Here is a 24363-nt window from a genome sequence, read left to right as displayed (position 1 = left end):
GCTATACAGGTAGAATTACAGCTATACCCGTGGAATTATAGGTACACATAGAATTGTAGCTATACAGGTAGAATTATAGCTATACCCGTGGAATTATAGGGACACATAGAATTGTAGCTATACAGGTAGAATTACAGCTATACCCATGGAATTATAGCTAGACACATAGAATTGTAGCTATACAGCTAGAATTACAGCTATACCCATGGAATTATAGCTAGACACACAGAATTGTACCTATACAGGTAGAATTATAGCTATACCCATGGAATTATAGCTAGACACATAGAATTGTAGCTATACAGGTAGAATTATAGCTATACCCATGGAATTATAGCTAGACACATAGAATTGTACCTATACAGGTAGAATTATAGCTATACCCGTGGAATTATAGCTAGACACATAGAATTGTAGCTATACAGGTAGAATTACAGCTATACCCATGGAATTATAGCTAGACACATAGAATTGTAGCTATACAGGTAGAATTATAGCTATACCCGTGGAATTATAGCTAGACACATAGAATTGTAGCTATACAGGTAGAATTACAGCTATACCCATGGAATTATAGCTAGACACACAGAATTGTAGCTATACAGGTAGAATTATAGCTATACCCATGGAATTATAGCTAGACACTTAGAATTGTAGCTATACAGGTAGAATTATAGCTATACCCGTGGAATTATAGCTAGACACATAGAATTGTAGCTATACAGGTAGAATTATAGCTATACCCATGGAATTATAGCAAAACACATAGAATTGTAGCTATACAGGTAGAATTACAGCTATACCCATGGAATTATAGCTAGACACATAGAATTGTAGCTATACAGGTAGAATTATAGCTATACCCGTGGAATTATAGCTAGACACATAGAATTGTAGCTATACAGGTAGAATTACAGCTATACCCATGGAATTATAGCTAGACACATAGAATTGTAGCTATACAGGTAGAATTATAGCTATACCCATGGAATTATAGCAAAACACATAGAATTGTAGCTATACAGGTAGAATTACAGCTATACCCATGGAATTATAGCTAGACACATAGAATTGTAGCTATACAGGTAGAATTATAGCTATACCCGTGGAATTATAGCTAGACACATAGAATTGTAGCTATACAGGTAGAATTACAGCTATACCCATGGAATTATAGCTAGACACATAGAATTGTAGCTATACAGGTAGAATTATAGCTATACCCGTGGAATTATAGCTAGACACATAGAATTGTAGCTATACAGGTAGAATTACTGCTATACCCATGGAATTATAGCAAAACACATAGAATTGTAGCTATACAGGTAGAATTGCAGCTATACCCATGGAATTATAGCTAGACACATAGAATTGTAGCTATACAGGTAGAATTACAGCTATACCTGTGGAATTATAGCTAGACACATAGAATTGTAGCTATACAGCTAGAATTACAGCTATACCCGTGGAATTATAGCTAGACACATAGAATTGTCGCTATACAGGTAGAATTACAGCTATACCCGTGGAATTATAGCTAGACACATAGAATTGTAGCTATACAGGTAGAATTACAGCTATACCCGTGGAATTATAGCTAGACACATAGAATTGTAGCTATACAAGTAGAATTACAGCTATACCCGTGGAATTATAGCTAGACACATAGAATTGTAGCTATACAGGTAGAATTACAGCTATACCCGTGGAATTATAGCTAGACACATAGAATTGTAGCTATACAGGTAGAATTACTGCTATACCCATGGAATTATAGCTAGACACATAGAATTGTAGCTATACAGGTAGAATTACAGCTATACCCGTGGAATTATAGCTAGACACATAGAATTGCCGCTATACAGGTAGAATTACAGCTATACCCGTGGAATTATAGCTAGACACATAGAATTGTAGCTATACAGGTAGAATTATAGCTCTACACATGGAATTATAGTTATAAAAATGGAATTACAGCTATACACATAGAACTATAGCTACGGAGATAGAAGTGTTGCTATGCGAGTTCGGAGGTCCGGCCGAAGGCCTGGTGGCAGTTGCCCGTGTGCGTCCTCCGTGCCCCAAGGTTGCCGCGTCGGACGGGGCGGGCGGAGGCCACGAGGCCCTTCCCGCCTGGCCGGCTGGGCCGGCGCGGCCCGCTCCGGGAGCATCCCCGCCCGCGGCCAGTGCGGCGGAAGGGTCTCCCCTGGGGTCGCTTCCCGGGCGGACCCTCCCCAGCCCCCAGGCCGAGGTCCCGGGGGTCCCCCTCCCCGGGGTCGGTCCGTCGGGGCGACGGCTTTTCGGCGGCGTGAGTGCGCTGGTGGCGGAGGAGGCTGGAGCTGAGGCCGAAGGCCTTCCCGCAGCGGGGGCAGTCGTAGGGCCGCTCGCCGCTGTGGGTGATCTGGTGTTGGGTCAGGGTGGAGCTGAGGCCGAACCTCTTCCCGCAGTCGGGGCATCCGTAGGGCCTCTCCCCCGTGTGCGTTCGGCGGTGCTGGAGCAAAGTGGAGCTCTCGCAGAAGGCCTTGCCGCAGTCGGGGCAGGCGTAGGGCCGCTCACCGGTGTGGGTGCGCCGGTGGTTGGTCAGGTTGGAGGGGCGGTTGAAGGCCTTGCCACAGGCCTCGCACCTGTAGGGCTTCTCCCCCGTGTGGATGATCTGGTGCTGGAGGAGCGTGGAGCTGAGGCCGAAGGTCTTCTCGCACTCGGCGCACTTGTAGGGCCGCTCGCCCGTGTGCGTCCTCCGGTGCTGGACCAGATTGGAGCGCCGGCCGAAGGTCTTGGGGCAGTCGGGGCACTTGAAGGGCTTCTCCCCCGTGTGAGTCCGCTGGTGCTGGATGAGAGTGGAGCTGCGGCCGAACGACCGGAGACACTGGGTGCATTTGTAGGGCCTCTCCCCCGTGTGGGTCCGCCGATGCTGGACGAGAGCGGAGGGCTGCCGGAAACTCTTCCCGCACTCCGGGCAGGCGTTGGGCTTCTCGCTGGAATGGGAGGACTGGTGGACCGCCAGGTCGGACCAGTGGCCGAGGCTCTTCCCGCAGACGTTGCAGATGTAGGGGCGGGCGGGGGCGGAGGGCAGGAGGAGTCGGGGGAGCTCCGGGGGGGACGGAGCCCACCGCCACTCCTCCGGGGGGTCCGGGGCCTCGGGCTGCTGATCGAAGAGTCCGGCCGTGAACGGGGCGTTCTCCTCCTCTGGGGATGCCATCTGGGAAAGAGGGACGCGTCAGGCCTGGGGATGAGAATCCCACGCTTCACTGGCACCATCTTGCCGATTCTCCACCCACCCACCCATGGGTGACAGGGATTGCCAAGCCTTGGAAGACACGGACGCTGTTCCGCATCCGTCTCGACCCTTCCTATGGACACAGACCAGCTATCAGTCATTCATTCATTCAACCACATTTATTGAGCGCTTACTGTGTGCAGAGCACCGTACTAAGCGCTTGGGAAGTACAAGTTGGCAACATAAGTCAGAGGTCATGGGTTCTAATCCCGCCCCTGCCGCTTGTCTGCTGTGTGACCGTGGGCGAGTCACCTCACTTCTCTGGGCCTCAATTACCTCGTCTGTAAAATGGGGATTAAGACTGTGAGCCCCACGTGGGACAACCCGATTACCTGGTATCTACCCCAGCGCTTAGAACAGTGCTTGGCACGTAGTAAGTGCTTAACAAATACCACTATTATTATTATTATTATTATCATATCTGTACAACGAGCACTTGGCACTTTACCCGGCTGGGTTGGCGTGAAGAAAAAAAGAGGGCTGAATGGAGTAGTGGATAGAGCATGTGCCTGAGAGTCAGAAGGGTGAGCCCGTTGTTGGGTAGGGATCGTCTCTGTAATAATAATAATAATAATAACAATAATAATAATGGCATTTATTAAGCGCTTACTATAACAAATACCACCATTATTATTATCTGCAAAGCACTGTTCTAAGCACTGGCTCTAAGCTCTACATGTTGCCGACTTGTACTTCTCAAGTACTTAGTACAGTGCTCTGCGCACAGTAAGCGCTCAATAAATACGATTGAATGAATGAATGAATGATCCCTGCTCTGCCACTTGTCTGCTGTGTGGTCTTGAGCAAGTCACTTCACTTCTCTGTGCCTCAGTTACGTCATCTATGAAACGGGGATTGAGACTGTGAGCCCCATGCAGGATAAGGATTGTGTCCAACCCAATTTGCTGGTAACCACCCCAGCGCTTTGTGCAGTGCCTGGAGCACAGTAAGCGCTTAACAAATACCACATTTATTATTATTATTATTGAAGTCTGGGGTCTGGGATAATAATAATAATAATAATGGCATTTGTTAAACACTTACTATGTGCAAAGCACTGTTCTAAGCACTGGGGGGATGCAAGGTGATCAGGTTGTCCCGCATGGGGCTCACAGTCATCACTCCCATTTTACAGATGAGGGAACTGCAGCACAGAGAAGTGAAGTGACTTGCCCAAGGTCACACAGCAGACATGTGGTGGAGCTGGGATTCGAACCCACGACCTCTGACTCCAAAGCCCGGGCTCTTTCGACTGAGCCACTGGAGGATGGAGTTCCTCCAGTGAGAAAGGACAGAAAGGACGAGGCAGAGAACCGTGGCCTGGGACGTTGGGCATCTCCAACATGACACAGAGTGCATTTATTCTTTCGGTCATTCATTCAATCATATTTATTGAGTGCTTACTCTGTGCAGAGCACTGGACTAAGCGCTTGGGAAGTACAAGTCGGCAACACAGAGAGGCGGTTCCTGCCCAACAACGGGCTCACAGTCTAGAAGGGGGAGACAGACAATAAAAGAAGTGCATGAAGTAAGACAATAAATACAACTACTATCGGGATTATTGAGCAGCAGTGTGACTTGGTGGAAAGAGCACGGGCTTGGGAGTCAGAGGTCATGGGTTTTATTCCCCGCTCCACAACTTGTCAGCTGTGTGACTGTGGGCAAGCCACTTAACTTCTCTGTGCCTCAGTTCCCTCATCTGTAAAATGGGGATGAAGACTGTAAGCCCCACGTGGGACAACCTGATCACCTTGTATCCCCCCCCAGCACTTCGAACAGTTTATGTTTGGTTTTGTTCTGTGTCTCCCCCTTTTAGACTGTGAGCCCACTGTTGGGTAGGGACTGTCTCTATATGTTGCCAACTTGTACTTCCCAAGCGCTTAGTACAGTGCTCTGCACACAGTAAGCGCTCAATAAATACGATTGATGATGATGATATTAAGTGCTTAACAAATACCATTATTATTATTATTCTTGTGTTGGATTCCAGAGGGAAACCGGAGTTTGCGGAATCGGAATCGCACCATTGTGACCATCCTTTCATATTCACTTCAATTCAGGGCTTCACTGCTGGAGTGGAGCAGGAGGGTGAGGAAAACCACACTGTGAAAATCCTATTTTAGGGAGGGGGAACCCCAGCAGGCCTGCAGTTGTCTTGCTTTAGTGCGTCTCATCCCGAAAGCTCCTTCTGGGATGGCTGCTTCAATCAATCAGCTCTTGGGCTTGCGACTGCACAGAGCATTCATTCAATCATATTTATTGAGCGCTTACTGTGTGCAGAGCACTGTACTAAGCGCTTGCGAAGCACAAGTTGGCAACATCTAGAGACGGTCCCTACCCAACAGTGGGCTCACGGTCTAGAAGGGGGAGACAGACAACAAAACAAAACATATTAACCAAATAAAATAAATAGAATAAATATGTACAAGTAAAATAAATAAGTAAATAGAGTAATAAATACGTACAAACATCTATACATATATACAGGTGCTGTGGGGAGGGGAAGGAGGTAAGGCAGGGGGGATGGGGAGGGGGAAGAGGGGGCTTAGTCTGGGAATCAATCTATCAATCAATCGTATTTATTGAGCGCTTACTCAGTGCAGAGCACTGTACTAAGCGCTTGGGAAGTACAAGTTGGCAACATATCGAGACAGTCCCTACCCAACGGTGGGCTCACAGTCTAAAAGGGGGAGACAGAGAACAAAACCAAACATACTAACAAAATAAAATAAATAGAATAGATATGTACAAGTAAGATAAATAAATAAATACAGTAATAAATATGTACAAGCATATATACATATATACAGGTGTTGTGGGGAAGGGAAGGAGGTAAGATGAGGGGGATGGAGAGGGGGACGAGGGGGAGAGGAGGGAAGGGAAGGAAAGCGCTCAATAAATGCGAATGAATGAATGCAGGCTTAGTACAGTGCTCTGCACACAGTAAGCGCTCAATAAATACGATTGATTGATTGATGGATTGATTGCAGGCAGGCAGGCAGAAAAGGATGAATGAATGCGGGATGAGAAGCAGCGAGGCTCAGTGGAAAGAGCCTGGGCTTTTAAGTCAGAGGTCACGGGCTCAAATCCCGGCTCCGCCAGTTGTTGCTGTGTGACTTTGGGCGAGTCACTTCACTTCTCTGGGCCTCAGTTCCCCCATCTGGAAAATGGGGATGAGGACCGGGAGCCCCCGCGTGGGACAACCCGATCACCCCGTAACCTCCCCAGCGCCTAGAACAGTGCTCTGCGCATAGTAAGCGCTTAATAAAGGCCATTATTATTATTATTATTATGAATGCGCGGAGGAGCTCACTGCTAAGCGCTAGGGGAGAGTGCCCTAGGACAATATAACAGATAAGAGCATCGTTTCCTCCTTCCCTTGAAACCCACCGACTGCCTCTCTCCTCTCACGGCCCCCTCCCAAACCGAAGCCCCCCAACTCACCAATGGTGGGCTGCACACAGGATGGCAAGAGGGTGGATTTCACAGGCCCCTGGGGGGGTCTCTGCCCCAGAGGAGAGGGTGGTGGTCTAATTAGTGGGGAAAATTGAGCAGCCAGGTGCTAAAAGCATACAGGCCATTCCACTTTGTGCAGTGGGAAGGCCGGGAATGATGGCCTGGAACAGGAAGTTGTCCGGCCCACACAGGCCTCTCTAGGATGCTGCCAACTCCAGGATCTCTCCGTGGTTTTAACTGTTCACAGATTTGTGATGATGATGGCATTTATTAAGCGCTTACTATGTGCAATGCACTGTTCTAAGCGCTGGAGAGGTTACAAGGTGATCAGGTGGTCCCACGGGGGGCTCACAGTCTTCATCCCCATTTTACAGATGAGGTAACTGAGGCACGGAGAAGTTAAGTGGCTTGCCCAAGGTCACACAGCTGGCAATCGGCAGAGCCGGGATTTGAACCCATGACCTCTGACTCCAAAGCCCGGGCTCTTTCCAGTGAGCCACGCTGAAGCTGGACATCCCCCCTGGACCCTCAGGCTCCAAGGCCCTGGATGCCCGGTTTCTGGGAATAATACTAATGATAGATAAATACGATTGATTGATTGATTGATTGATTGATAGCATTTATTAAGCACTTACTATGTGCCAAGCACCCTTCTAAGCGCTGGGGAGGTTACAAGGTGATCGGGTTGTCCCACGGGAGACTCACAGTCTTCATCCCCATTTTACAGAGGCCCAGAGAAGTGAAGTGACTTGGCCAAAGTCACACAGCTGACAGTTGGTGGGGCCGGGATTTGAACCCATGACCTCTGACTCCAAAACCTGTGCTGTTGCCACTGAGCCGCGCTGCTTCTCTAGGGGAATGTCACGGCCCCGACGCAATGTCCAGCAAAGGGGTTAAGCTCTTCCTCTGGACTGTAAGCTCGTTGTAGGCCGGGAATGTGGCTACCAACTCTGTACTCGAGCGCTTAGTATGGGGATCTGTACACAGTAAGCACTTAATAAATACGGTTGAGCTTGCCTGCTGTGTGGCCTTGGACAAGTCACTTCACTTCCCTCAGTTATCCCGTCTGTAAAATGGGGATTAAGGCGGTGAGCCTCAAAAGGGACAGGGACTGTGTCCAACCGGAATTGCTTGGATCCACCCCAGCGCTTACTACAGTGTTTGGCACATACTAAGCACGTAACAAATACCACAGTTATTAAGCGTGGCTCAGCGGAAAGAGCCCGGGCTTTGGAGTCAGAGGTCATGGGTTCAAATCCCGGCTCCGCCAATTGTCAGCTGTGTGACTTTGGGCAAGTCACTTAACTTCTCTGTGCCTCAGTTACCTCATCTGTAAAATGGGGATTAAGATTGTGAGCCCACGTGGGACAACCTGATCACCTTGTATCCCCCCCAGCGCTTAGAACAGTGCTTTGCACATAGTAAGCGCTTAACAAAAACTATTATTATTATTGTCAGCTGTGTGACTTTGGGCAAGTCACTTCACTTCTCTGGGCCTCAGTTCCCTCAACTGTAAAATGGGGATTAAGCCTGTGAGCCCACGTGGGACAACCTGATCACCTTGTATCCCCCCCAGCGCTTAGAACAGTGCTTTGCACATAGTAAGCGCTTAACAAAAACTATTATTATTATTGTCAGCTGTGTGACTTTGGGCAAGTCACTTTACTTCTCTGGGCCTCAGTTCCCTCAACTGTAAAATGGGGATTAAGCCTGTGAGCCCACATGGGACAACCTGATCACCTTGTATCCCACCTCCCAGCACTTAGAACAGTTCTTTGCACATAGTAAGCGCTTAATAAATATTATTATTATTATTATTATTATTATTACCAGATGCCCTCTCTCTCTCTCTCTCTCTCTCTCTCTCTCTCTCTCTCTTTCTCTCTGTCACACACACACACACACACCTCCAACCCTGAAACCACCCACTCGTGGTCTCACACTTTCTGGCAGCGCTCAGCCCTTTTACCCTAAAACACAAACGCGACTGTAAAAATTACAGTCACGCATATGCACCCCTTTATATCTACCTGCAAAGTTTGTCATGCATCCAGCCATAAGTCCCTTCAGGCCCATACACCCCAAAAGCTCTACACGTTCACGGGGTGGCATCGGAGGGAACGAATCCAGTAAACACCCCCAAATGCCTTGTGAACCAGTGAAACTGCAATTACGCGTATCCTCTCTCACTGCATGCATGCACTTAATCCGCGCTCCATACACACCCAAATATAACCGCCTGGATTTGCTTGTATCCACTCCAGCGTTTACTACAGTGCTTGGTACATAGTAAGCATTTAACAAATACCACAATTATTATTATTTATAGTTTATATAATATTTATATTATTGCCCCCCAAACCCTACCAGGGAACCCCATTCTGATTCCACCTCCCCCCGGCCCACAACACTTATGTAAATATGCATATATCTATAATTCTATTTATTTATATTGATGCCTGGTTACTTGTTTTGATGTATATATATATATATATATATATATAATTCTCTTTATACTGATGCCTATTTACTTGTTTTGATGCATATATATTTATAATTCTCTATATATTGATGCTTGTTTATTTGTTTTGATGTGTATATATCTATAATTCTCTATTTATATTGATGCGGTTTATTGTTTTGATGTGTATTTATCTACAATTCTCTTTATTTATATTGATGCCGTTTATTTGTTTTGATGAGAAGCAGCGTGGCTCGGTGGAAAAGAGCCCGGGCTTTGGAGTCGGAGGTCATGGGTTCAAGTCCCGGCTCTGCTAATTGTCAGCTGTGTGACTTTGGGCAAGTCACTTAACGTCTCTGGGCCTCAGTTACCTCATCTGTAAAATGGGGGTAAATAATAGAATAATGATAGTATTTATTAAGTGGTTACTGTGTGCAAAGCACTGTTCTAAGCGCTGGAGAGGTTACAAGGTGATCAGGTTGTCCCACGGGGGGCTCACAGTCTTAATCCCCATTTTACAGATGAGGTCACTGAGGCCCAGAGAAGTTAAGTGACTTGCCCAAAGTCACACAGAGGACAATTGGCAGAGTCGGGATTTGAACCCATGACCTCTGACTCCAAAGCCCGGCCTCTTTCCACTGAGCCAGACTGATGAAGGCTGTGAGCCCCCCGTGGGACAACCTGATCACGTTGGAACCTCCCCAGTGCTTAGAACAGTGCTTTGCACAGAGTAAGCGCTTAATAAATGCCATCATTATCATTATTATGTGTCCATATCTATAATTCTCTTTATTTATAATGATGCCGTTTATTTGTTTTGATGTCAGCCTTCCCCCTTCTAGATTGTAAACCCAGTGTGGGCAGGGATTGTCTCCCTTTATTGCCGAATTGTACTGTCCAAGCGCTTAGTACAGTGTTCTGCACACAGTAAGCGCTCAATAAATACAATTGAATGAATTCTGAGCCTCATTTTCGCTCCCCCCTCCACCGACCCCCCTCTCTGAGTGCTTCTCCCCTCCATCATTCGCTCCCACCTTCCCTTTCGATCATTTAGTTTGATTAGCAGCGTGGCTCAGTGGAAAGAGCCCGGGCTTTGGAGTCAGAGGTCATGGGTTCAAATCCCGCCTCCGCCAATTGTCAGCCGTGTGACTTGGGGAAGTCACTTCACTTCTCTGGGCCTCAGTGACCTCATCTGTAAAGTGGGGATTAAGACTGTGAGCCCCCCGTGAGACATCCTGTTCACCTTATCACCTCCCAAGCGCTTAGAACAGTGTTTTGCACATAGTAAGCGCTTAATAAAGGCTATTTATTATTATTATTATTATTATTATTATTATTATTATTATTCTCCCACTTTCCCCTCACCCTCCCTCCCCTCCCCTCCCCCCCGCCCCTCTCTCCGCTTGGTGGTTGCCTAGGAAACGGGTGGCACCGCCCTCTCCTCTGGAGCCGCTTGTGATTGGCTGAACCCGACCCCCCGCCCTCCTCGCGTCAGCCTATGAAGGGTCTCCAACCCCGCTCGGGGGAGCGGCCTTCGGATTGGCTGGGCGCCGGTGACGTCACGCGCCCGCGCGCCGGCCGCGCGCGGACGCCGATTCAAAGAGACGAGGACGGCTCGGGCGGCTCCCCTCGGCTCGGGCGGCCGCGCGCATGCCCACACCGACCGAGGCATCCCTCGTCTCTGATTGGCTACGGCGGGTAGCGAGGGAGCGGAGCCCCCGCGAACTCCGAGCTGTGATTGGCTAGAGGGCGGGGAGGGGGCGTGGCCTAGTGAAGTGGGCGGGGCCACCGGGCGGAGATGGGCGATGATGGGGCGTGGTCCTTAGGAGGTGGTGGCTAGATGGTAAGTGAAGATGGGGGGCGTCTTCCATCCCTCCTGTATATATGTTTGTACATATTTGTTACTCTATTTATTTATTTTACTTGTACATATCTATTCTATTTATTTTATTTTGTTAGTATGTTTGGTTTTGTTCTCTGTCTCCCCCTTTTAGACTGTGAGCCCACTGTTGGGTAGGGACTGTCTCTAGATGTTGCCAACTTGTACTTCCCAAGCGCTTAGTCCAGTGCTCTGCACACGGTAAGCGCTCAATAAATACGATTGATGATGATGATGATCCCTCCCAAACCGGGGTTGGGCGGGGGGGCACCCTGCCTGCAAGCCAGACTATAATTTAGCCCGGGTTTGGGAGTCCCAGGTCACGGGTTCCAATCCCTCCACTTGCCTGCTCTGTGACCTTGGGCAAGTCACTTCACTCCCCTGGGCCTCATCTGTGAAATGGGGATCATAACAACGATGGCAACTGTCAGCTGTGTGACTTTGGACAAGCCACAGAACCTCTCCGGGGCTCAGTTCCCTCAGCTGTAAAATGGGGGTTAAAACTGTGAGCCCCCCCCCCCCCGTGGGACAACCTGATCACCTTGTAACCTACCCGGTGCTTAGAACAGTGCTTTGCACATAGGAAGCGCTTAACAAATATTATTATTTATTATTACTAGGTGTTAAGCACTGATCTCAGCGCTGGGGGGGATACAAGGTAATGAGGTTGTCCCACGTAGGGCTCTGCTGTGTATCCTTGGGCAAGTCGCTTAGTACAGTGCTCTGCACACAGTTAGCACTTAATAAATACGATTGAATGAATGAATGAAAGTCACTTCACTTCTCTGAGCCTCAATTCCCTCATCTGTAAAATGGGGATTAAGACTGTGAGCCCCCGCCCCGTGGGACAACCTGATCACCTTGTAACCTCCCCAGTGCTTAGAACAGTGCTTTGCACATAGGAAGCACTTAACAAATACCATCATTATTATTATTATTATTACTAGGTGCCAAGCACTGATCTCAGCGCTGGGGGGGATACCAGGTAATGAGGTTGTCCCACATGGGTCTCTGCTGTGTGACCTTGGGCAAGTCACTTCACTTCTCTGAGCCTCAGTGACCTCATCTGTAAAATGGGGATTAAGACTGTGAGCCCCACGTGGGACAGCCTGATCACCGTGTATCCCCCCCAGCGCCTAGAATGGTGCTTTGCACATAGTAAGTGCTTAACAAATGGCATCATTATTATTATTATTATTATTAATCCCCATTTTACAGATGAGGGAACTGAGGCCCAGTGAAGTGACTTGCCCAAAGTCACACAGCTGATAAGTGGCAGAGTCGGGATTAGAACCCATGACCTCCGACTCCTCAGCCTGGGTTCTTGCCATTGAGCCACGCTGAAGACTGTGAGCCCCTCGGGGACAACCTGATTACCGTGTATTTACCCCAGCGCTTAGAACAGTGCTTGGCACATAGTAAACGCTTAAGAAATACTATTATTATTATTAATAATAATAGTTATTATTAATAATAATTATTATTATCACTCTGATTCTGGCTTTTCCAGCCCCGCTCCCACCACTCCCTGCCTGTGAGCCAGCCCAAGAACTCCCATGGACACTTCTTTGTGTCCCCATCCACGCCCCACCAGCCCAGAGGCTTGAAGACCACCCCCCGTCGCCCCCAAATTGGGACTAAAAAGGCAGACAGTGCCTCTCCCCTCAACCCCCCTTCCAAGCCTTACTGAAGGCACCTCTCCTCCAAGAAGCCTTCCTTGACTAAGCCCCCCTTTCCTTTTCTCCCACTCCCTTATTATTATTATGTTGGTATCTGTTAAGTAAGCACTTACTATGTGCCAAGCACTTTTCTAAGCGCTCAGATAGATACAAGGTAATCAGGTTGTCCCACGTGGGGCTCACAGTCTTCAACCCCATTTTACAGGTGAGGTCACTGAGGCACAGAGAAGAGAAGTGACTTGCCTTCTGTGTCGCCCTGACTTGCTCCCTTTATTCATCCCCCCTCCCAGCCCTACAGCACTTAAGTACATATTCGTCATGTATGTATTTATATTAATATCTCCTCTTCTAGACTGTAAGATCGTTGTGGGCAGGGAATACTTCTGTTTGTTGTTATAGTGTCCAAGCACTTAGTACAGTGCTCTGCATATAGCAAGCACTCAATAAATATGATTGATGCAATTGATGTCTGTTTACTTGTTTTGATACCTGTCTCCCTCCCTTCTAGACTGTGAGCCCGTTGTGGGCAGGGATTGTCTCTATCTGTTGCTGAATCGTATTTTCCAAGCGCTTAGTCCAGTGCTCTGCACACAGTAAGCGCTTAATAAATACGATTGAATGAATGAATGAATGAATGAATGAGAGGATGCGTGAGGCCAGGGAGGGTGGTAGAGAGGATTCAGTGGATTTCCCTTTTAAACTCCCTCTCCCTGCCCCTCACTATTGTCACTTGCAGGTGCCATGGCGGAAACCCGAAAGGAAGAGGGAGGAGAGGAGGGGCCCAGGGAGACCCCTGAAGGGAGCAAAGCGGAGCCTCCCAACCCCGCAGCCTCGGTGGCCTCCAAAAACTTGGCCTTGCTGAAGGCGCGTTCCTTTGACGTGACCTTTGACGTAGGCGATGAGTACGAGATCATCGAAACCATCGGCACAGGCGCCTATGGGGTGGTCTCCTCCGCCCGCCGCCGCCTCACTGGTGAGCCTCTGCGCCCCCCCGGAGGTTGGGTTTCCGGGACGAGGGATGGGGAGCCAGAGTTGGGCGAGACTGGGTGGCAGAGACCTAAGTGGGATTGAATCCAGGATTGGGGAGTACAGTCATCATCATCATCATCATCATCATCAATCGTATTTATTGAGCGCTTACTATGTGCAGAGCACTGTACTAAGCGCTTGGGAAGTACAAGTTGGCAACATATACAGTCCCTACCCAACAGTGGGCTCATAGTCTAAAAGGGGGAGACAGAGAACAAAAGCAAACATACTAACAAAATAAAATAAATAGGATAGATATGTACAAGTAAAATAAATAAATAGAGTAATAAATATGTACAAACATATATACATATATACAGGTGCTGTGGGGAAGGGAAGGAGGTAAGATGGGGGGGATGGAGAGGGGGACAAGGGGGAGAGGGAGGAAGGGGCTCAGTCTGGGAAGGCCTCCTGGAGGAGGTGAGCTCTAAGCAGGGCCTTGAAGGGAGGAAGAGAGCTAGCTTGGCGGATGGGCGGAGGGAGGGCATTCCAGGCCCGGGGGATGACGTGGGCCGGGGGTCGATGGCGGGACAGGAGAGAACGAGGTACGGTGAGGAGATTAGTGGCGGAGGAGTGGAGGGTGCGGGCTGGGCTGGAGAAGGAGAGAAGGGAGGTGAGGTAGGAGGGGGCGAGGGGATGGACAGCCTTGAAGCCCAGGGTGAGGAGTTTCTGCCTGATGCGCAGATTGATTGGTAGCCACTGGAGATTTTTGAGTCCACTGGGATAACTTGGCACGCACAAAAAACGCCCCCCACACGGAACCGAACTTCCTGGAAATGAGAGGTGGCCCCACTTTAGCCCCCACCTGGACCTTAACCAGATTGAGACAACCCAGGAGTGCTCCGTGCAGGCCGGAGAGAAGCCGTGATCTGAGCGGATCGGGTCCGGTCACACGGTTATTGCCTCAAGAAGCGTCCTACCCCCTCGGAGCATTCCAGGGCAGTCTTGGAGGATGTGACAATGTGGTGCTCACCCTTGACCCTCTCTCCCCTTCCCCCCCGCAACTTTCTCTCCCTAGGCCAACAGGTGGCCATCAAAAAGATCCCCAATGCCTTTGATGTGGTGACCAATGCCAAGCGGACCCTGCGGGAGCTGAAAATCCTTAAGCACTTCAAGCACGACAACATCATCGCCATCAAGGATATCCTGAAGCCTACCGTGCCCTATGGGGAGTTTAAATCTGTGTAAGTGCCGGGGACCGGCTTGGGACCCAGGATTGGGAGAGAATCGAGGGTTGATGTGGGAGCCGGACACCTGAGCGTGGGAGAGCCACGGTCCGGGAGGTGGTCTCCTGGGAAGGAGGACTGGCTGCCAGGATCGTGATGACCCCGCTCCCCCGGCCCCCCCGAGTTCAGGAGGTACATACTGATCTCCCCCAGCTAGAGAACCAGCAGGGCCCTGGGTTCTTGCACGTTGTAGTGTCTAGAGCACGGGCCTGGGCGTCGGAAGGTCATGTCTGCTGGGTGACCTTGGACAAGTCACTTCACTTCTGTGGGCCTCAGTTACCTCACCTGTAAAACGGGGATTGAGACTGTGGGCCCCAAATGGGGCAGGAACTGCATCCAATCCGATTTGCCTGTATCTACCCCAGAGCTTAGTGCCGTGTCTGGCACGCAGTAAGTGCTTAGAACAGTGCTTTGCACATAGTAAGCGCTTAACAGATGCCATCTGTATTAAATACCGCAGTTATTACTGTTCTCGGTGGAAAGAGTTCGGCCCCAGCGTGCCTCAATCAGTCAATCCGTGGTATTTATCGAGCGCTTCTCATATACAGAGCACCGTATCGAGCGCTTGGGAGGGTGGGTAGAGCCGTCGCGGGCCCACGGTTAAGTGAAGTGCCACCCTCCCTCTAACTCCCTCCACCCAGCTACGTGGTCCTGGACCTGATGGAGAGCGACTTGCACCAGATCATCCACTCCTCTCAGCCGCTGACCCTGGAGCACGTGCGCTACTTCCTGTACCAGCTGCTGCGCGGCCTCAAGTACATGCACTCGGCCCAGGTGATCCACCGCGACCTCAAGCCCTCCAACCTGCTGGTGAACGAGAACTGCGAGCTGAAGATCGGGGACTTCGGCATGGCCCGGGGCCTCTGCACCGTCCCGGCGGAGCATCAGTACTTCATGACGGAGTACGTGGCCACCCGCTGGTACCGCGCCCCCGAGCTGATGCTGTCGCTGCACAAGTACACCCAGGCCATCGACCTCTGGTCCGTGGGCTGCATCTTCGGGGAGATGCTGGCCCGGCGCCAGCTGTTCCCGGGCAAGAACTACGTCCACCAGCTGCAGCTGATCATGACGGTGCTGGGGACCCCGTCCCCGGCCGTGATCCAGGCCGTGGGCGCCGAGCGGGTGCGGGCCTACATCCAGAGCCTGCCCCCGCGCCAGCCGGTGCCCTGGGAGTCGGTGTACCCGGGAGCCGACCGGCAGGCCCTGTCGCTCCTGGGGCGCATGCTGCGCTTCGAGCCGGGCAGCCGGGTCTCGGCGGCCGCCGCCCTCCGCCACCCGTTCCTGGCCAAGTACCACGACCCCGACGACGAGCCGGACTGCGCGCCGCCCTTCGACTTCGCCTTCGACCGGGAGGCCCTGACCCGGGAGCGCATCAAGGAGGCCATCGTGGCGGAGATCGGCGACTTCCACGCCCGGCGCGAGGGCATCCGCCAGCAGATCCGCTTCCAGCCCTCCCTGCGGCCCGTGGCCGGGGCCGGGGAGCAGCGCTGCCCGGATGTGGAGATGCCCAGCCCCCAGGGACCTGGGGGAGACTGCGCCATGGAGTCGCCCCCGCCGCCCCCGGGGCCCGGGCCCCGGTCGGACACCATCGACTTGACCTCGCCTCGTCCCGCCCCGCCCCCCGGGGAGCCGGCCCCCCCTAAGCGGGAGGGGGCCATTTCCGACAACACCAAGGCTGCCCTCAAGGCCGCACTCCTCAAGTCCCTGAGGAACCGGCTTAAAGGTGACCGGAGAACTGGGCGGGAGAGGCCGAGGGGCAGAGCGGAGGGGAGGGAGAATGGAGGTTGGGGGGTGGGGGGCAGCGCGTGGGTACGTCGGCTTTGCCTGTTGAAGGTGGGGGCTTCTGCGGGCAGGACTCCCAGGGAAGGGGCAGGGAATTGCCTGCGGAGCCAGGGAGCAAAATAAGAAATAATCGTGGTACTTATTCATTCATTCAGTCGTATTTATTGAGCACTTACTGTGTGCAGAGCACTGTACTAAGTGCTTGGAAAGTACAGTTCGGCAATGGATAGGGACAATCCCTACCCAACAACGGGCTCACGGTCTTAAGCGCTGACTGTGCCAAGCACCGTTCTAAGCTCTGGGGTAGATCCAAGCCGGTCAGGTTGGACACAGTTCCTGTCCCACTTGGGGCTCACCCTCTTAACCCCCATTTTTCAGATGTGGCAACTGAGGCCCAGAGAAATTAAGTGACTCGCCCAAGGTCCGAAAGGAGACGTGTGGCGGGGCCGGGATTAAAACCCAGGTTCTTCTGAATCCCGGGGCCGTGCTCTATCCACTGAGCCAGGAAAACTGGAGGGCCAGGCCAGTGTCGGGAGCCACAGTTGTGGAAGGGATGGCCACACGGACACCAGGCTGGAAGTAGAGTGGCCTTCTTGGACGCTATTGGCTTTGTTCCCCCAGACCCGATTCTGGGGTGCGGGCGGGGGCTAAGGAGAGGAGCAGCTGTGACACATCTCCCCTCCTCTTCTCGCCACCCCCTGCCCCGGCCCGCTCCCCGCAGATGGCCCCAGCGCACCTCCAGAGGCTCCTGAGCCCCGGAAGCCAGTGACGGCCCAGGAGCGGCAGCGGGAACGGGAGGAGAAGCGGCGGCGGCGGCAGGAGCGGGCCAAGGAGCGAGAAAAGCGGCAGAAGGAGCGGGAACGCAAGGAGCGAGGCGTCGGGGTGGGAACCGGGCCCCCCGGGGACCCACTGGCTGGGCTGGTGCTGAGTGATAACGATCGCAGCTTATTGGAACGCTGGACCCGCATGGCCCGGCCCCCGGCCCCAGCCGACCCCGCCTCCCAGCCCGCGGCCCTTCCCTCCGGGCCCACCTCCCAGCCCGCCGGCCCGCCCCGCGGCCCCCCCTCCGCTCACCGCCTCCTCGGCCAATCCCCCGGCCCCCGTCACTCCCCTCCCTGCCTCCCAGCCGGTGCTACCGCCCCCCGGGCCTCCTGCCCGGGCTCCCGTCGGCCCCCCTGCCTTACTTTGCCCCCGGACCCCCTGCCCCGGACGCCGGGGGCCCCCAACGGGCCCCTACCTCGGAATCGCCCGACGTCAACTCGGTGACTCAGCAGCTGTCAAAATCGCAGGTGAGGAGAGAGGCCCCCTGGTCCCGCTCTTGGGGCGGACGGCGACCCCAGGATCGGTGACCATTTTCGGCCCGGCCGGCCTGGTACTCCGTCTCAGACGGCCACCACCGGAGGCTTGGTGGGAAGGTGGGGTCGTCTCCCTGCTTGGCGTCTGTCCTCTTGGGTCCGGATGCCCGTCCTGGCCTCTGGAGCCCGAGAGGAAGCGGTGACGCTTGGGATGCAGTATGGAGTGCCAGGGTATGAGGAGGAGTCTTCTTGGCCGGGATCCTGAGGGTTGAGGAGTGGGGAGATTCCGGGAGAGTGACAGAAACTAGTGTCTCTGATGTGTAGGAGGAGGCTGGACTTTTATCTTCCATCTCCGCCCCGTCTCTCTGCAGGTGGAGGACCTGCTGCCTCCTGTCTTCTCCGGGACCCCGAAGGGCAGCGGGGCAGGTTACGGAGTTGGCTTCGACTTGGAGGAGTTTCTAAATCAGTCCTTCGACATGGGAGTGACGGAGGGGCCGCAGGATGGGTGAGTGAGGAGGGCTGGGGCTCTAAGCTTCGAGGGAGCGGGAAGAGGGATGGATCATTGTCGTATTTATTGAGCACTCACTGTGTGCAGAGCACTCTACTAAGCATTTGGGAAAGTACAATAAAATAGTAACAGACAAATTCCCTCCCCACAAACTTATAGCCTACAGGGGTGAATCATGTAGTATAAATTGTTTATTCATACTAACGTCTGTCTCCCTGCCTAGACTATAACGTGACCGTCTAGAGTAACACGACTGCCAACTCTGTTATATTGTACTCTCCCAAGCGCTTAGCACAGTAAGCACCCAGTACATTTCACTGATGATGATATTGATGTGGTATACACTTGGGGATGGTGGGAGGAGGCTTTGGGATTAGAGAGGGGAGGGGGCAGACAAGTGGTTGAAATCCAGTCAATGGCTCCATCACTTTCTCTCTCCCTGCAGGCAGGCCGACTCCGCCCCACTGTCGGCCTCCCTTCTTGCCGATTGGCTGGAGGGTCATGGCATGAACCCAGCCGACATCGAGTCCCTGCAGCATGAGATCCAGCTGGACTCCCCCATGCTGCTAGCGGATCTGCCGGATCTACAGGAGCCGTGAGGGGCTTCGGTACCAGGAATCCAGAAGAGAACTCGGGGCTGGAGCCGGGCAGGGCACCCAGCTTCTGGGGCGAGCGACAAGGGTGGAAGGGAAGAATCAGTGGCCCGGGTAGCCAGCCCTGCCCTCTTGGAAGGGCACCGGGCCAGGAAGTGTTAATTTATTCTCCAGGTTCATCTCAAACATAGGCTGCAGCCTCGGGACAGAGAAGACGGAGGATAAGGAGACAGAACAGGGACCAGTGGGGCCTTTCTCATCTCGGGGGCTGCCACTTTCAACGCTGTACCTTTTTTTATAGTCCCGTTCCTAGGAAATATAAGACTTATCCTTGCTTCTGTCTCCAGATGTCACTGGGCCTGAGGGGTGGGGAGAGAGCTGAAGGCCCGGGTTCACGGAGAAGAACAGCGGTTGAAGAGCGGGACCTTCGATTCCGTGGGGTAAGAGGGTCCCACAAGGTCTTAAGGACAAAGAGAAGAAACCCAAATCATTTGATCCAATCCTAAAGGTTTATTGAGTTGTGGCATCACCGATCCTCCCCTCCCCGTCTGTGCCCCTTCCCATCCTATTTTACAGCCCTCAAACGCACCTCATCTCCTGTTCCCTCTGCACAACGTCTCCAACCTCTCCCTCCCGTGCTGTCCAGCGAGCCTGGGAAACGGGAGCCAGGGTGGGAATAGCTAGCTGGAACAGTGGCCTTTGGGTAGCCCTGATTCCAACGTGGTACCCAGCTGAATTACAAAAAGCAACTGGCACTCGGTGGGGGAGAGAGAGAGAGAGAATGGACACAGCTGAGTCTAATGGCCTAGTGCAGCTGGGCTCTGGGGTCAGGGCTGGGGCCGGGGTAAGGGTGAGAGAAGCTCACTAACAGCGAAACAGCAAAGTTGCAAGGAGTGGGTCCACTGAATATCACCCCGACGAGCAGACGTTAGGTTCGTGGACATGGCAAGAGCTGTGCGTCGCGGCACAGAGCGTTGAACTGGAGTAGATATCGGTGAAGTTTGAACCCGATATGTGGCCGGGCTTGGAAAGTGGCGGGGTGGGGACCCTTTCAGCGGCTAATACAGTTAAACAGCTAGCTATGCATTGGTTCTTAGAGACTGCAGCTAAAGTTAGCTGTTGGACGGGGTGGGTCAGGGGCTCAGTGATAACAGCGGAGTACACTCTATTTTGCCAGAACGCATGTTTTCACTGCACCTTTGGGATAGGACGCCTTGGCGGAATTAGGGAACGCTCTGACAACACACAGCCATCGTTACAGCACAACGCGGGGTTGTTAGGGATGGTTGTGGGCCCGCACGCCATGTCGGACACAGACCGAGTACTCCAACGAGAGTCTTGTTTAACAGGGTTTCTGCAAGAGCTCCACCCCCGACTTTAAAGGAGAAGGGTAAGCCATCTTGTTAGAGTGTCACAAGTTTTAGAACTGGGAGTCGCCAAGACTGGAGTGAGAAGCCGAAACCAAGCTGGCCGTGGCAGATTTCAACAGCCCTTGGCTCTGGAGGGAGCTGCGTTGTTATAATAATAATAATAATTATGGTACTTGTTTCACGCTTACTAGGTGCCAAGCACTGATCTAAGCACTGGGGTAGATAGAAGCTAATCAGATCGGACACAGTCCCAGTTGCAAGAGGCAAATCAAGATGACTTGGGCGAAAGAGCAGGTAAAGCTCAGTAGAAGAGGGGTAGTCAAAACTCGGGTCCAGCAGCTAAATGGGGGACTTTGGTCCCGGACACTGAGGGCAGCTGGGCAAGATGGTGAACGTTAACCAGATCGGGTGTGGCGATGGCATCGGCTGAGCAGGGGCAAAGCGCGGTTAGCTCAGGGAGGAGGGCCAGAGTTAAGCGGGGCGGGGGTCAACAAGAAATAGCAACATCTTAACATGGCCGAGTGCTGGGTGGCTGCGGCACGGGGCCCAGCGATAGGCAAGTATAGGGATAAAACGCAGCTGCGGCCACAGAGCAGGAGCTTCCTCAAGCCCGGCGGATCTTCATCTCGGTACGTTTGAGGGAATAGTAGAAGCCCTTCCACTGGGCCCAGTTGATGCCGTTGGCGTAGGAGAGGTGAGAACCACCCAGGTAGAAGCCGTTGAGGTTGGCGAAGTGGCAACTCCGGAACCAGAAGGCCCCGGAGGAGAGGGCCGCGCAGTTCTGCACGAAGAGGTCTTGGTCCCGATCGAAGGTGGAGAACTTCTGGCCGCTGTGATAGCTGAGGGAGTCGCCTAGAGGGAGGGAAGTGGAGGCTGAGGATGGCACGGGGACAGCAAAGTGCTGGGGAAACGGGCAGGGGCCCGGCGGACGCGAGGGAGCCTCAACCTCACCTCCGTGCCAGATGGCCACCAGATGGGAATGAGAGGAAACATCTGGCCGGGGGTGGGAGGGGATGGGGGAGCTTGAAGCCTGGCTGCATGCAGCTCCTTTCCCGTGCCAAGGTTGGGGCCAAGGCCTGGCTCCAATCCAGCTGTACCGCAGCCAGATGTGGTTGAGGGAAGAGGGGAACAGGGGGAGGGAGATGGAAGAGTGAAGCCTTCAGCTCCAGTGGCCAATTGAACAAGCATAGTTCCCCTGGACTTGGGGAGCTGGGGGTGGGGGATGAAGAAAGGTGGGCTACCTGCTCCCCCATCTTCAAAGCCAGCCACGTGGAGGGTGTATCCATCCTCTTCTGCGCTGATGGCCTGAGGTGAGATGGAGAAGTCTTTGTACTTGGCAAAAGCCGTGTTGTTCTCAAAGTCCTCCAGATCCACACGTAGCTCATAATCCTGCTTCAGGGTCAGGAGGTGAAGATTCTGCAGACCTGAGGGCCCCAAGAACAAATAATAATGGCATTTATTAAGCGCTTACTATGTGCAAAGCACTGTTCTAAGCTCTGGGGAGCTTACAAAGGGATCAGGTTGTCCCCCAGGGGGCTCACAGTCTTAATCCCCATTTTACAGATGAGGTCACTGAGGCACAGAGAAGTTAAGTGACTTGCCCAAAGTCACACAGCTGACAATTGGCAGAGCCGGGATTCAAACCCATGACTTCTGACTCCAAAGCCCGTGCTCTTTCCACTGAGCCATGCTGCTTCTCAAATGAGGACCCTTCCCCAGGTGAACACCCCCTCCCCCCAAGCCACCCGACTCCTTACCTAGCCAATATTCCCCATCAGCTCGCCCAAAGCCAAGTTTGTAGTCGTTCCAGCCCCTGAAGAAGCTGACGGAGCCATTGAATCTCTTCTGGAAAACCTGGAGTCAGGATTACAGAGGGGTCGGGGGGTGGCCGCTACTTGGGGATGGATCCTTCTCTGTTTCTAATGTCCAACCTCCCACCTGCACAGTTTGCGCATGGTCCGTCACCATTTAAATTTCTCTTCAGTATGTCATGCTTCCCAGAGGCTTTCCCTCTCTTATTCGCTTACACACATATGTGCAGGCGGCGTGGCTTAGTGGAAAGAGCACGGGCTTGGGAGTCAGAGGTCGTGAGTTCTAATCCCAGCTCCACCACTTGTCTGCTGTGTGATTTTGGGCAAGTCACTTAACTTCTCTGTGCCTCAGTTACCCCATCTGTAAAATGGAGATTAAGACTGTGAGCCCCATGTGGGATAATCTGATCACCTTGTATCTACCCCAGTGCTTAGAACAGTGTTTGGCACACGGTAAGCGCCTAACAAATACCATTGTTATTATTATATATGTGTTCTTATGTATACATATACACACATATTTATAAAACAGTATTTGTTAAGTGCTTTAGTATGTGGCAGGCACTGTTCTAAGCACTGGGGTAGAAATAGAGTAATAAAATTGGACACGGTTCATGTCCCACATCGGACTCACAGTCTAAATTCCAACTTTACAGATGAGGTAACTGAAGCACAGAGAGGTTAAGTGATTTGCCCAAGGTCACCCAGCAGAGCAGTGGCAGAGCCGACATTAGAACCCAGGTCCTCTGACTCCCCAGCCTGTGTTCTTTCCACTAGGCCATATTGCTTCTCAGCAGGTTTTCTCCGCCTCCGTGTCCCACTACCACTTCTGTGCATCTTTCCTGGGCTCTTGGACGCTGCCTCTACCCTTCTCCTGAGGTGGTCATCCCTCCCACCCCACTCCCCTGTTCCACCCCGCTTACCGTCCACTTCCCTTCATCAGTGGTCATGTCGCAGAAGACGGGGACTGGGACACTAGGGCCCAGAGGATAGATGAGATAGACCCCATCTGCCTGCAATCCCTGGGAATAGATGTCATCACAGTCCAGGGGCTGTTGAAGGCACTGTTTCTCCACCAGAGCTGAGCGATGGGACAGACAGGCCATCAGACACTTCCCTTCCCCAACCCCACAGCCCCTCTTTCAACTCCTTTGCCCCCGTGGCTGAGTGAAAGATTCCAAACCCTGAACTTCAAATTTCCCCTTGGGGTGAGAATGTCTCCCTTTGCTTTAGGAACTCTCTTTAAAATGGCTTTTAAAGTAGTCCCTGTGCTCTTCAGTCGTCTCTCAGGAGCCAAACACTCTCCCCCACGCCTAGTCTCAGGGGCTTGGTGTCTTCCCTGATCCGTCAGTCCCTTCTCTGCCCCGAAGAGCAAAGGGGTGCTGAGGAAGCCCTGGCCCACAGCTTACCATCCCCCCGGATCCCAGAGAACTGAGAAGAAACAGAAGAAGCGTGGATGAGAAGGACGAGCAGAGCTGCCTGCGGAGCAGAAGACAAGAGGTTAAGCCCAGTGCAGCCTGTCCCCAGGGGCATCCTGCCTTGGCACCACCCTCGGCTGTTTAAGGGCCTCCCTCTGGGGCAGACCCGCCTCCTCCCCTGCCCCCTTCCCCCCGCAAGATGACCTCTTGTCTTTAAGATTCTCCCACACAACCCATATTGTCTCCTTTGATCCGAGGGTGCCCCTGGATGGCCCTCCCCAACCCCAGGTCCTTGGGGAGAGACCCTCTCCTCCCTCCAACTCCCCAACCGAGCAGGGATAAACCCCGGCCCACTGCCCCATCCCCCTCTGCCACCGCCCCCACAATCCGGGACGATCTCAAGTCTCGATGGGCATCTCCTCAGGGTGGGACTTGAGTCAAATGCCAGGGGCCGAGGCCTGCGCTCCCCAGGGCGAACATCCCTCGGTACCTTCATGTCGTCGCTTCTTTTCGGAGGTTGCTCACGCTCTCTCTCCGTGGCGTCGGGACAGAGTTATGCGCCTGGGCATCAGCCAGGGC

The 24363-nt window shown here is 52.6% G+C and overlaps 3 protein-coding genes across 3 annotated transcripts; 1 reads left to right on the top strand and 2 right to left on the bottom strand.

Annotated features, from left to right (window-relative positions):
- Nucleotides 1-2006: 2006 nt before the first annotated feature.
- LOC119942074 (zinc finger protein 79-like) lies at nt 2007-3031 on the bottom strand (the record flags this gene model as incomplete). Its single annotated transcript, XM_038762729.1, has 1 exon — nt 2007-3031. A coding segment is annotated over one exon (1014 nt), but the record flags the coding sequence as incomplete, so codon positions are not given.
- Nucleotides 3032-10990: 7959 nt separating this feature from the next.
- On the top strand, nt 10991-19538 carry MAPK7 (mitogen-activated protein kinase 7). Its single transcript, XM_038763032.1, is given in 9 exon segments — nt 10991-11037; nt 13489-13725; nt 14800-14965; nt 15649-16730; nt 17511-17838; nt 17840-17939; nt 17941-18078; nt 18456-18589; nt 19038-19538. Coding segments are annotated over 8 exon segments (2334 nt in total). The 5' UTR covers nt 10991-11037; nt 13489-13493; the 3' UTR covers nt 19192-19538.
- Nucleotides 19539-19675: 137 nt separating this feature from the next.
- MFAP4 (microfibril associated protein 4) lies at nt 19676-24363 on the bottom strand. The gene is made up of 6 exons (XM_038763873.1): nt 24275-24363; nt 23776-23845; nt 23290-23447; nt 22313-22409; nt 21797-21979; nt 19676-21407 (listed from the first exon to the last, which is right to left on the bottom strand). The coding sequence occupies exons 1-6, from the start codon at nt 24278-24280 to the stop codon at nt 21160-21162; spliced, it is 762 nt and encodes a 253-aa protein (XP_038619801.1). The 5' UTR covers nt 24281-24363; the 3' UTR covers nt 19676-21159.

The sequence above is a fragment of the Tachyglossus aculeatus genome, chromosome 21, assembly GCF_015852505.1.
Source record: "Tachyglossus aculeatus isolate mTacAcu1 chromosome 21, mTacAcu1.pri, whole genome shotgun sequence".
NCBI lineage: Eukaryota > Metazoa > Chordata > Mammalia > Monotremata > Tachyglossidae > Tachyglossus > Tachyglossus aculeatus.
The sequence above is the reverse complement of the archived record's forward strand: the minus strand, read 5'-3'. Positions and strand labels throughout refer to the sequence as shown.

Excerpts from the sequence above, each read along its gene's own strand:
- MFAP4 (XM_038763873.1), bottom strand. Across the intron at positions 23,448-23,775 it reads CTCTGGGATCCGGGGGGATG|CTCTGGTGGAGAAACAGTGC; the intron begins GTAAGCTGTGGG and ends CCCATCGCTCAG. Across the intron at positions 22,410-23,289 it reads CTGATGAAGGGAAGTGGACG|GTTTTCCAGAAGAGATTCAA; the intron begins GTAAGCGGGGTG and ends TCCTGACTCCAG.